At 38.6% G+C, this 14,270-nt stretch overlaps 1 protein-coding gene across 1 annotated transcript; it reads left to right on the forward strand.

Annotated features, from left to right (window-relative positions):
• Window positions 1–317: 317 nt before the first annotated feature.
• LOC124266365 (dynein regulatory complex subunit 4-like) lies at window positions 318–8,269 on the forward strand. The gene is made up of 10 exons (XM_046701179.1): window positions 318–405; window positions 794–907; window positions 1,370–1,567; window positions 2,418–2,624; window positions 3,625–3,885; window positions 5,103–5,270; window positions 5,666–5,752; window positions 6,354–6,563; window positions 7,025–7,090; window positions 7,627–8,269. The coding sequence occupies exons 3-10, from the start codon at window positions 1,529–1,531 to the stop codon at window positions 7,774–7,776; spliced, it is 1,188 nt and encodes a 395-aa protein (XP_046557135.1). The 5' UTR covers window positions 318–405; window positions 794–907; window positions 1,370–1,528; the 3' UTR covers window positions 7,777–8,269.
• The last annotated feature ends 6,001 nt before the right edge of the window (window positions 8,270–14,270 follow it).

Consider the following 14,270-nt stretch of genomic DNA (forward strand, 5'->3'; position numbering starts at 1 on the left):
AAAAATTATCAGCCACGATGCTATATTAATAGACATTTTACTCACATTCCTCCAGATGAATCAGCTTCGTTATAGACTTGGATTTGCTCTGTTGACTACCGCATACTCGAATGTGTTTCAGCGGTCGCGCTCTCAAAGATCGGGACTAGTTTCGTCCTGAGTTACGTCCCCTAGATAGCGCATTCGTGGAATAAAAAAGATATTTTATACTTTACTTAAAAATTTGCTATTTATTAAAAGTATAAAATATCAATAATAGTTATGTGTCTGGTTTCTTATGAAAGGGGCATTCTGTTTTGCGAGAATACATGCGAGACTTTACATCCGGGTTCTTGTTGCTGTGGACAACGGGAGGAAGCTCTATTGTTGTGTTGACTTTATTTCCTCCCCACAAACGTCAAAATGGTAGGTTCATCGATGGTTGTGGCCTTAAATCATAGCAGAAAACATACTTGACTGTTCAAACTGCACTAGCATAGTTGTAGTAGCGACGATAGGCTGCTTTGACTGATTTCTTTTAAACAGTTGAGAGTAACTGGGGGGAACGTGTCTCCTATTTTCGTGACATCTTATTGTTTATTATGGTATGAACATTGATTTTGCTTGTGAACAATCACTTTATTGCGATAGCTTGTTTGATGTGAAACATGTGTGTCCTTTGAATATACAAAACACTGTCAGCTGTTTGATTGTAATTCTTTGTTTCATGTTTGTGTCAAATATATGGTTTCATTTCTTTAGGATATTTAGTGATTTAGCATTCAATTAGGAATCAGTATTATTTTCTCTCTAGCCTCCCAAAAAGAAGAAGAGTGGGAAGAAAGGCAAGAAGGGGAAGAAGTCTGGCAAGGCAAAAACCCCAACCGTCATCGATGGAATCTCAACAGAGGAAATGACAAAAGAGCAGGTTTGTTTATTCTCTTGCATCAAGTACAATGTACATTATTTGTGTATTCTAACATTTCTACATGGATTTTTTGTGCGAGATAATGCAAAGCAGACTAGATTGTCAGTGATTACAGAATACATAAAACTGAAACTATATGTGTGTGTTCAAACATTTCAATTTTCATTCATTTTGTATGAGAATATGTATAGCAGGCTAGATTATATATGATTACTGAATAGATGAAACTAAAACTATATTTGATGTGCTATGGATGAGATATGATTATCAGTTTCATTAAATTGAATTGGAATAATAGGCAACACTTTCAACTTTGATCCAGGTATTTTCTTAGGTATAAGTTGCAATGACCGTGATGACATCTCTAGTACACTTTCATCTTGAAGAAAGGAACTTTAAACTCATAGCTTGTTTATGATTGTAATGGAATTTTATATACAATATTATGATACAATATAATAGCTGGAAGAGCACATAGTGCGGCTGTGAGATGAGTTGGATCGAGAGCGTGAGGAAAGGAACTACTTCCAGCTGGAGCGAGACAAAGTAAACACATTCTGGGAGATCACAAAACGTCAGCTTGAAGAGAAGAAGGCTGAACTCAGGAATAAGGATCGAGAGATGGAAGATGCAGAGGAGAGACATCAAGTGGAAATTAAGGTATTAGAAGAGACGATGGGATAGCCTAATAGTTAAAGCGTCCACTCATAACACTAAAGACCCGGGTTCGATTCCCCAAGTGGGTACAATGTGTGAAGCCCATTTCTGGTGTACCCTGCCATGATATTGCTGGAATATTGCTATAAATTATAAACTATAAGTATAAGGGGAGTAAAGCCATACTCACTCACTACGGTATGATAAACACCGTGTGCAGCTTTGTAGTGTTAAATAATTTGATTGATAAGTCATTGATGAAACTTTCATCATTGTGACGGCACATAATGTTGCTTATTATCAAGGCCATATTTTTAATCCATATCTAGTATAAATGCATTGTAAAGGGATAAAAGCTAGTTATAGATCTCAACAAGTGCATAGTTCCCTTATGTAATAGATCAACTCAAATTATCACAAAATGCATCAATATAATGTTAAGGAATACAATAATGAGGTTTCAATATAGCCAATCAAATTATCATGTTTTATACCAATGCATTGATTAAGTACTAGTATATAATAATGAAATGTTTGTATATCAGTTCAGATTATCACATATTTGGATAGAGAATATATTAGTTATTGTGTTTGAGTAAAGATGACATTCCTACTTGGAGATGCAGTTAGTCAGTTACTATGACTGTCAGTCTGAAGAAGGATAGAAATATTTATTGTTTTGGGCAAAATATGTGTAATTCACCCGCCAGGCTTATGTATTTTAATATCACAGGTAACTTTCAGAGCAATTGGTTCTCAAATGAAAAGTGTTTATTTCATATACTCGAGGCAATAACGAGGCCAATATGATAGTTCTACTTAAATTCATGCAAGTTCTGCTGTTCATTTCCAGGTGTACAAACAAAAGGTGAAGCACTTGTTGTATGAGCATCAGAACAACATCTCAGAACTGAAGGCACAGAGTGCAGTGTCTCTGAAGCTGGCCGAAGACACTCATCAGTACGAGGAGAAAGATCTCCGAAAGGACCGCCGTGCTCTCAAAGTGGAACTCAAAGAGCAAGAGATGGCTCATGAAGATGTTATTAAGAACCTGAAGAGGGTGAGTTGTCTTCAGATATAGTTTTCTCTGTGTGATAAATTTCCACAAACCTATTGTATTGCCGAGGTGATCGTAACTGTCATTGAGTTTCGATTGCTTTGTTGATCAGGGCCCAGAGCCTGTTTGTTATAGCACAGAGAGTAGATTTGAAATGGCAAAGGTGAAAACTAGTCTTTGATATAGGTTAGAAGATGTTCTTGTCACAGAAAGATGTAGTTATAATATAACTTATATATGAAATGAGGTCTATATCATGTACTAGATGCTGTATTTTGCTGGTATTTCTTGATGAGACCAATAGAACATGGAGGAGAGGATTGCAGGTTAGCTGTGACGTAAATATTCGTTTCACACCTGGAAACATTCAAACGATGTTAAGAGTTTCTTTCCAGAATAATACAATCTTATTGTAATGATTTTTAATAAAATGTGAAATTGATAGTTGAAATACTAAATGAAGTAAATGATATTTCTACTGTGTTTCCATGTTCTGAAAGAAAGTGTTTCTTGACTGCACACCAACAATATTCATTCAGTTGATTGTGAACAAATCATTCAACAGCGTCTCTGATAGTCATGTAACTCTGCTCCTACACTACCTGTGTCCCTTGAAAATATGTCTAAAATATGTCTCAGGTTGTTATGCAAGAGTAGGTTTAAAATGGTTAAGGGAGGGATCTACAACATACGTCACGTTTTAGACAGTGTCACACCAGGATAAGCATGATAAGTGTTTACATACTGCAATATAATGAAGATTATATTCATGCTTTCAAGTATCAGACATATTGTGTTGTTTTCGCTTCGGTCAAATACAATGAACTTTGAACCTGGATAAAGACATTGTTGTTTGATGAACTCATGTCTACTACCACAGAACAATTTAAGTTTTGTTATCGTGTTGCCAAATATTACAAAATTGAAAAATATGAATTAAAGTGTTTCGGTATAACTTATGAAATACACAGATCTCTGTGACTATGTTGTTTTTTCCTCCCAGAAAAATGATGAGCAGATCACAGAGTTGAGGCGGGATTTTGAGCGCCAAGCACGAGAAATCGAGTCGAAGTATGAGAAGAAGATGCGAGCACTGCGAGATGAGCTGGACCTGAGGAGGAAGACAGAGATCCATGAGATCGAGGAGAGGAAGAACGGTCAGATCAACACCTTGATGAAGAATCATGAGAAGGCCTTCAGTGATATCAAGAACTATTACAATGATATCACACTCAACAACCTTGCCCTCATCAACACACTCAAGGTAGGGAAAGAACATTAAGTATTAAGACCAAACAACATATAAGAACTGGCACTAGTTCTACTGTCTTAACCAAAATGATATTTATCATCTTGAGGACTGGAACCTAAAATGAGGTTGTTTTCATCAAGTTAGCATCTTTTATTTTCCTTAGAATATTGTAGGTGTTGTCACATTTTTACTAAGTTCATCTGAATCAGTTTTGTATGCGGTGTAGTAGTGGTGGTTTGATTAATTGAAATAATCGAAGATTGGTCGCAGTGACTAAACGACCAAGCAATCGATCATGTTTTCTCATAATCGAACACAAACAATTCTGGAACACTTGTTTTCATCAACAATATTTTTCACAAGGTTGGTTTTGTCTGTTTCTTTTCATAGGCACTACAAGCTTGTTCCAAGTCATCAATGAATTTATTTTAAAGACATCAAGAAATTTATGTTCCTAACATACTAGTTATCCTTTAATTGATGTGAAATTTTGCCCAAAAAATCTCCAAAATAAGTACATGTTTTTTCCTTATATTTTCATGCATTAACAAATTTCATAAATTACGCTAACCAATTATTTTCGATGATTGATCGGTGGTAATGAACCAATCATCAATTAGGACATTTTAACCAATTCCCAACACTACGGTGTAGGTTGTCAGGAGACTACTGGTAATCAACTTTCCTATGGTATAAATCAGTGACTGAAAGAAGATGTAAAGCTACAAAATGTATATGTTATGCGATAAGTGGAGACATGGTTTCAGTGGAAATGGTGTGGGATATTTTTGCCAACAATCTGGTATTTATGACAGGGAGTTATTCAACATTAATGTTCCAGTCTATTGTAACCATAAGATTTTATTGGAACTTTGTGTTATATTTGTTACCATGGTAATCTTTGGGTCCATATTTTGTTGCCTTGTTACCCCAAATGTTATTATCAAGTGTTCCTGGAACGCACAAATAGATAGAACCAAGCTCTCCCTTCCATTTTTCTTTTGATATTAAACACTAACAGAACTAGATTGGGGTGGCAGGGGTGCCCACCTGGATTTTTAATTCCAGGCACCTTATGCAAGCCCTTGATCATGTCACTTTGTGTCTTGGGTATTATGTACACTACACCATTTTCAAAATCCTGTACCCACCTCTGAAAAGCATTGGTTGTTTAAATAAGTCTGAAAATACTGATTCTTGTGACTGATAGTTGGCGTGGCATTTTGCAGGAACAAGTTGAGGACATGAAGAAGAAAGAGGAGAGGATGGAGAAGCAGATGGCGGAGGTGATCGCCGAGAACAAGCGGTTGACAGAACCACTGCAGAAGGCTCGTGAGGAAGTGGAAGATCTCCGCAAACAGCTGGCCAACTATGAGAAGGATAAAGAAACTCTCAGAGTAAGTATTCTTGTATCCATGAGGTAAAGAGGTGGGGTAGATTCTCTAGGTTCAGTCTTGGTGGGATTCTAATGGATATTGTTTTGGTTTATCAGGATGGGAGTAAGTAACTGCCTTCTCTTCTTAGATTCAGTATTAGAATGTCATTCTGTTGTGAATGTAAGCTGCAGTATCAATACCTTTATAAGGATAAAGATTCACAGATATCCTTTTCCAACATTATGATTGTGGAGGTGACATAATCAAGGGGAGGTAATTTGTGTAGGAGTTGTGTCCCTTTGAACAGAAACCATGTGAGTCATAAGATCATGATTGTTTAATTGTAAAACTCGTTGTTTGTTTCATGTTTAATTCATGTTTACTTTTAATCATGAACTACACATCTCTGTCTGCAGATGACCAAAGCCAGGTTACGAGTGACAGAGGATGATTTCCGTGCACTTAAATGGGAGCATGAAGTCTTAGAACAGAGATTCCAGAAGGTAAAGCCAAAGAAAATACATACTTAACTCTTAAGTGCAATAAAATGCCATATTTTGTAAAACCGGACTTGTCCATGACCATAGGTGTTTTAGTGAGTCTGGATAAACCACTTTTGTGAGTATTTTATGTATAATAAGGCATATCAACTTGATGTGGAAGAAAACCTGAATTAATGAAGAACATAGATGTGTGCCACTTTAGTGAATTCCATTTGTAAAACCTAGAAACTTTGAGAAACCTAGAACCTAATCAAGGCTAACTAGTATTCAAACCTACAATCTGGCTTGCCTAAGTGAAGAACATCTGCAAGTTGAATTACAGAATCTTTGATGACTATTTCTTCCTGTGATCATTTAAGAAAACAATTAAAAATGACCAGGGCCCTTATTCTCGAAACGTTCGTAGCCCTAACATTTCTTAACTTTGATCGTAGCCAATGTGTTAAGAATGGGCTTACGAAGTTCGTAGGGCTACGAACGTTTCGAGAATAGCTAGCCTGGTATCTTTCGTCTGGCTTGTGACTGTATGCTAAGGGTTGGATGCCTAGTGACTAGTTTAGAGATTGTGAGAGGAAGTCTACGTTGTTGTCTGATGTTGCAGACACAGGAGGAGAGAGATGATCTGTACCGCAAGTTCGTCAAAGCCATCCATGAGGTTCAACAGAAGAGTAACTTCAAGAATCTCCTTCTGGAGAAGAAGCTGAATGCCTTGGCCGACACCTTGGAGAAGAAGGAAGCCCAGCTGAACGAAGTCTTATCTGCATCTAACCTTGACCCCACGGCGCTCACCGTTGTCACACGAAAGTTAGAGGTATGTCGTACTGAGACAGCATTTGTGTTTTCAAAGTGTGGTTTCATGGGTGTCAATCCCTTTTTTTCTTAGTCATGCTCAACATTTATACCTTTGGAGTTTTATAGTTGATTTTGTATTCTGAAAGTAAATATATGATAGAACTATTATTACTATTTTGTTTGATAATATTTTCAATAAAATTATGTGATTGCAGTGGCATTGTGCAAATTTCCTTCTTTTCCAAACAGTGTTTCCATTTTTGCATAGGTACTTGATGAAGTAGTTTAATCCTTATGAAGATATATATGAAGTTCAAAGATCGATAAGTGTTTTTGTTTGTTTTTAAATTGTTGATTTGTATACTATCTTATCATTTGCCACAGTCATGCTGTCATACAATCAAATCTGAAATTTGTGTATTTTTCAAATTGAAAAAGATCTGCATGTCCAGTGTTTCATATTCTTGTTGATATTTCCAGGACGTGCTTGACTCCAAGAACAGTGCCATCAAGGATCTACAGTATGAACTGGCCAGAGTGTGCAAGGTAAAGTGAAGGCTAATGTGCTCTTATACAATTATATGCTCTTGGCCCATGAAGACCCAGCCTTGAATTGGTCAAAAACCCATGCTTGTTGCAAGAGGTAGCCGGCGGAATCAGGTGGTCAGTGTACTGACTGTCTGGTCCAAATTCAAATATATACAGACCATGTGATCAAACCTGAATATCGCTGAGAGCGTCTGTATATATCAAACAACAAATCTGACAGTTGCATCTTTGGAAGAGTTTGAAACTCCTTATATAACAACAGAAGTTGATGGGTCTCTTAAGGGCTTATTGTTCCTGGCCTAGATCAAGTTCACTTTCACATGCAATACAACAAAATAATTGCAGTGTGGGTATTGTATGAGTTATCTCCCTTTTGCTGTAAATCTGCAGAAATAAACTTGAGATCTTTATGAGAAAAACAACCGTCCTACATACATTGATTGTCTTTTACTTACAAATTTACAAAATGCATATTCATAGATATGAATTTAATTAATTTAAATCTTTGTAATGACACATTCTTTTCCTATTAGGCTCACAACGACCTCCTGAGGACTTACGAGTCCAAGCTGCGACAGTTCGGCATTCCAACAGAAGAACTTGGCTTCAAGCCTCTAGAGAGTACAGTCGGCGGTCAGACCCTTGGACATGGTCCAGCAGGACTTGTGTCTGCTCCATCCTAGCATGTTAGCATCCTCATCTGCCCATCTATTTATTGCCTGGAGCTAAGCATCAACTTTCAAAGTAAAAACGGTTTTATTTCATAAATGTCATATTAAGAGAACAATTTTAAAGATGTGCCTGTTTTTAAAGAAACTGAAATGTTTTGTTGTAAAGTTTTTATGCAGGGTGCATATTATTTTACCAAATTTGACCATTAGGATAACTACAAGCATTGAGAAGTTTATTTCTTTGATTAGTATTTTCATTGGACAAAACAAACTCATATGTAATTTTGACATGTTTTAGTAATATTGTTGGTCAGTATATTGTTAACTTTCTTCCGTCCAATATTTTAAAGTCCAAAGGCAGTATATTGTATGACATGTATTTTGCTATGTCTATCATGTTGAGTGAAATTGACAACTCCAGCTGTAAGAAAACATGTATATATCAATATGGCCGGCATATTGTACAGTCTGTGATATCTAGAGAAAATACATTTACTCACTGAAACTTGCATTTGTTCTTCTTTTTATCAGAAACTTGCAAGACTGCAAACAAAACTAAAACATATTGTCATCTGTGTTATTTATCTGATGTCTGTGGCTTGCAATGGAAGGAGTTTGGTGGTGACTTGGTTGATTGGGAACATCTTACCCTGCAGAGAATTGAGTTGCTCATTACATCAATCACTGGTTTGATCAAAGTCAGGGGCTAGTCAGCTGAAAAGATACATGTTTTTAGTTGAAATGATCTTGTATTTCTTCAGGGTTATACTTGTTTTGATGTGATGGAGAGACCCACACACCTATGAAATAATGACTAAGTAACGTGATTATTGGAATGTGGATTGGATGTCAGACGTTTTGATTAAAATGGGGATTAGGGGTGTCAGCCTCTGTGACTGAAATGGGGATTAGATGATAGCCCGTGACAAATGGGACTCTAGTGTCAGCCTCTGACTGAAATGGGGATTGGATGATAGCCAGTGACAAATGGGACTCTAGGGTCAACCTCTGACTGAAATGGGGATTGGATGATAGCCCGTGACAAATGGGACTCTAGGGTCAGCCTCTCTGACTGAAAAGTGAGATAGGGTGTCTGCCTATGGTGTGAGATACCCGTGAAGATCCGGGTTAGAACTGATCTTCAATAACCCCTGCTTGTCGTAAGAGGCGACTAACGGGATTGGGTGGTCAGGCTCGCCGACTTGGTTGACACACGTCATTGTATCCCAATTGCGTGATCAATGCTCATGCTGTTGATCACTGGATTGTAAGGTCCAGACTCGATTATTTACAGATTGCCACCATATAGCTGGAATATTGTTGAAAGCAGCGTAAAACAACTCACTCACACTCACTCACTCACTCTGGTATGATAATTGAGATTACATGTCAGCCTCCATTACTAATATGGGGATCTGTTGACAGCCTTTCTGACTAAAACAAGGATTTGGTGTCAGTCTCTATGACAAAAGGTATTGTCTATACCCTGTACGAAAAAGAGCCTCTTAGTTTTGATTTTTCATCTGTTTATAAGCTTTTAATCAGGTGGGTTGATGTTGATTTTAAATTTATAAGGTGGGTTTATGTTGATTATTAGCATGTGTATATTGCTGAGTGCCTGCTAAAAATACAAACAAACAAACACCACTGAACAGACTTAACAATATTTCGCACTCTTTGTGTGTAATAACACAAGAGAGGCACGGGATGGCCGGGGCTATTGATTGGGGGTCACTCTGAAGGGTTGCCTCCCTTGGACAAGCCAAAAAATATGACTGTGGGTTCGATTCCCAGTTAGCTCTGATTATATTTCTAGGTATATAGACCCTACCCTAGTACTATATAAAAGGAAAGGGATGTAACGACGGAACCACCCCTCCCTCAATCTAAGTTAGATTTCACCACATAAACTATCGAGGCCTACGGATCAAAAGCGATCAAAGGCATTTTCTCCAAAACCATTGGCAATCATACACACTTGTCGGCCATAGATGGCCTTGACATTCAAGTGATCTGAGCAGATCTGCAGAAACGAAATTGGGCCATCCGATTGGTGGAAAATATAATATACTGTAAGATTTTGACGGTTTGCTAATGGGCGCGAAATATGAACTTTGCAATAATCCTTTATTTTGGATGGTGTACGGAACAGTAAATTGTTAAGAATAGTTTTAGAGGTTGTAAAAATGCATTCGATATTGATTCATTTTAGGAAATTATATTTATAAATATTTAACCTCTAAAATTATTCTTAAAAATTACTGCTCAGGTCATTTAAATGTCAAGGCCATCTATGGCCGACAAGTGTAATATGATTGCCGATGTTTTTGGAGAAAATGCCTGCTTACTGTCGAGGAAATGATTTGTAGATGTTGCAATAAGTTTTAGACCCGTGGAATGCCGTTTCCGATCGAATCTAGCCCTACGTAGGTGCTGTCAACGTGGCTGGAATTAATAAACGAATTTAAAAGGTGAGTTTTCGCTGTCTTGGGTGATCCATGAGTTTGGCTTGCGGAGGTAGCTGTTTTCGGTGAGTCGTGGCGAATAACTTTTGAAATAATGATCCGATTGTGACCAGTTATAGCTCTTTTGTAGGGAAATCATCTCGCTTTTGATCCGTAGGTCTCGACGGGGCCTTAAAATAGTTTATGTGGTGAAATCTAACTTAGATTGAGGAGGGGTGGTTCCGTCGTTACATCCCTTTCCTTTTATATAGTACTAGGGTAGGGTCTATATACCTACCGGTATATGCCTTTCTAACGCTGTTTCTAAGCGTGACACGCCCCCTGTGTTTCTAGGTTTATCTGCACCATACCCATTTTACAAACGCTGACATCTGTGTCCCTCCAGGCTTCCCTCCCACATTAAGCTAACTCGCTATTATATGAATGGAATACTGTTCAAAAGCAGTCTCACACCAAAACCGACTGCTTCTGCTCAATCCCAACTAAATCTCTCTCGATCACTCGTGGCACAAACAAGGCACTATAAATTATGGCGATCTAAGCTGCGTCTTAATGAAGCTGGGAAGCCCCAAATGTGTGTAATGAAAACGAAAATACGATGACATCACGGAAATCCCTAGTAGGTTATTTTAAGTTCTTCATCATAAAAATTCAAATACCTAACCGATGTCGAATACTTTCCCCGGAATAGTTGGGAGTGATCCAGATCGATCGACGCACAAGACTGCCATTGTGTGTTTAAAGCAGTTGAAGGGTTTGATAACAGTTATGTAGTATTATGTCATGTATGTTTCTTTCTTTCTTTCTTTTAAATTTTAAAATGGGGCTATTATTGTTGTACATAATATAAAACTGTAATAGTTGAATAGCGCGGCTGAAAATATGTGAGCGACGAATAAAGTATAGGCTTAATGTTTGGTCATGAATGCACAGCGCCTTGAATACACAAAGCCGTTTTGAAGTTGTCTAACGTAACATATGTTACAGTTGAGATGACACTTTCTCAGGAAAGTACAGGTTCTTGTACTAGTCCCATTCAGGTCTCGCAACAACACTTGAATGTTTAACCGCCTCCGTGGTGTAGTGGTTAGAGCGTCCGCCCGGGAGAGCGTAAGGTCGCGGGTTCGATCCCCGACCACGTCATACCAAAATACGTTAAAATATGGTACTTGTATGTTCCCTGCCTGGCGCTCGGCATTATTGGGTACAACAAGGACTAGTCGGCTCGGAGTCAGTATAATGTGTCTGAGTGGGGGTACTCATACTTCACTGCGGCATGGTATCTCAGTGGGCTAGCACTATAAAACCAGCTTCAGTCTGGGCTAGTACAAGCAGCCGCACATACACATACTAGACTAAGGCTTAGTCTCTGAATATATATAATTTTGAAAGTAACAAACAAGCCCATTTAAATTGAAAAGGAGCCCTAGGTTGACCAGAGATTCTGAACCTGGGGAAATCTAGACTTGCTTTATTTAGGGCTTTAGCACTGCAGAGAGGGCTTGGCAGTGGGGAAAATAATGTGGTTCAGGGACTGTGAGACAGACTAATACACATACACACGCATGCACGCCGTCATATGAGCGAAATATTCTCAAGCACGACGTTAAACCCAATTTCACCTCACCTCACCTTGAATGTTTAGTTGCTCTTCCCGCCGCAAGTGTAGTAGTAGTAGTAGGTAGTAGTAGGTGGTGGTGGTGGTGGTGGTGGTGGTGGTGGTTAGTTGGTTGTTTAACGTTGCACTCAGCAATAGCTGGCTATATTGCGCGGTCTGTGTAGTAGTAGTAGTAGTAGTACTTGTAGTAGTAGTAGTAGTGGCAGTAGCTTTGATACAACACAAGGTCACAAAAAGTCGAACACTGTAATGTCGAGTTAGAAAAGGGATTTTTAGGGATTATTTAGATAATAACAATCTTATTAATGCACTTCACAACTAGTGCATATGGACCCCATACCCGCGTCATCGTCAGCTGGTCATCTGTTTGATTCAGGGTGGGGGTAGCCTAGTGGTTAAAGCGTTTGCTCGTCACGCCGAAGACCCGGGTTCGATTCCCCACATGGGTACAATGTGTGAAGCCTATTTCTGGTTTCCACCGCCGTGATATTGCTGGAATATTGCTAAAAGCGGCGTAAAACTAAACCCACTAACTATATGTGTTTATGTGTCCAGGGTGCTCTGTGAAGGAGTTACAGTACACTTGCCCTGTATCTGTCACAACGGTAAGACAGCTCGGTATGACACGTTTATAACGCAATCCAGACTCTATTGTCACAATGTTTGTCCAACACATGCTAGATGAATGGCGTTGTCACACTCAAGTACTGTACTACACCGTACTGCACAACCGTTGTGTAATTGTTGTTACGTGGAGCTCATACAAAGGTAGTTTTCCCGAGGAGCTGATAAGACTGAAGAGAAACTGGAACTCACTTAACACTTTTGTACTTTGCACTAGTCTTTTCAGAAAGTGTAGGATCAGTAAAACAAGACATGATATTTTGGTGGATCTGTTAGGAACGGCGATAGCTGTGGTGGTGATGGTTGATATTGTAGTAGTGGTAGTAGTAGTAGTAGTAGTAGTAGTAGTAGTAGTAGTAGTAGTAAAGTAGTGGTCGTTAAAGCTGTAGTTGTAGTATTAAAGCAGTAACAGCAGTAGTAATAGCTGATAGTAATATTGACAACAGCAGCAAGAGTTGTAATTAGCAGTGGTAGTAGTGGCAGAAGGAGTAGTAGTGGAAGTAAGCAGTAGATGCAGCCATGGTTGATTCGCGGCATTAAACAATATGCAACTTAATGGCCTGAAAGAACTCTGTTTTAATCTGCAGACAGTCTCTCGTTGTATACTACCTCCTGGTACCAAGTAGATACACACAGAATTTCTTTATGAATACTGAAACCTCCAGTTGGTATAGATCCGGGTTAGTAACCCATGCTTGTCGTACGAGGCGACTAACGGGATCGGGTGGTCAGTCTCGCGGACCTTCTTGACACGTCATCGTATCCAAATTGCGTAGATTGATGCTCATGCTGTTGATCATTGGATTGTCTGGTCCAAACGCAATAATTTACAGATCGCCGACATATAGCTGGAATATTGTTGAGTGCGTCGTTAAACAACAAGCGAAAAACCAGTTGGTATAGTTGAACCTGGTTATTCCAGACTCTTTGTCACTGTCAAAATTATATATATTCATAAACTTAGCGATTCTAACCCGGATCTTCACGGGCACCAAATATGGTAGTGCGACAATGAAAATTCATGTTCTCCAAAAATATCAATATTGCTGGTACTTTACGTTTTTTTCTAAGGACAACAGCGATTTCTTTCATTTCATTAATATAAAACGCCTGTCATAGAACACGTGCTCTTATGTTTACAACTAGGGATTTTCCGATTTTGCCACTGCGCAGTTTAACATTATAAATACACAATGCAAGTGTTCACAGTAATGGTGACAAATCTGTATCCACAAAGCACTGAACTGTTTATTTTGTCAGAGATTAAATTAAATTTACTCACATCCGCCGTAGCATAAAGAACCTTTGTACCTGACACTCCAGCGGTATCTGACACTCAGTGAAGTCCAATTCTGGAAATATATTGCTAAAAGCGGCGTAAAAGTAAACTCACTCGACAATATATAGACACATGTAAATACCAGGATGGTAATTACGTGCACTTTTACGTGTGACATCGTCTTGGTGCACATGGATCGCTGCACTGACGGTGCACTCAGTTCTGTCCTTTGACCAGTAGTAAGTACAACACGCATGCAATGATAAGTGAGAAGCACGGGCGAGTCACGTACAGGGAGATATACGGTCTAGATATGAGTGGTAAATCCCCCGACCTTCACCTTGGATTCAACATGTAGGCAGGGAATTGGAGGAGGATAAGACCTTGAAATAGGATTACTTCTTTGCTTAAATGCTCGTTTTTAACGTTTTGTCCGGATTTTTAACATAATCCGATTACCATAAGAAGGTAAATGAAAAATGATGATATTCTACGTGTTAGGTAGTTCTGCAAACATAGT

The sequence above is a fragment of the Haliotis rubra genome, unplaced genomic scaffold (genome assembly GCF_003918875.1).
Source record: "Haliotis rubra isolate DU_JTF1 unplaced genomic scaffold, ASM391887v1 Scf125, whole genome shotgun sequence".
Taxonomy (NCBI): Eukaryota; Metazoa; Mollusca; class Gastropoda; order Lepetellida; family Haliotidae; genus Haliotis; species Haliotis rubra.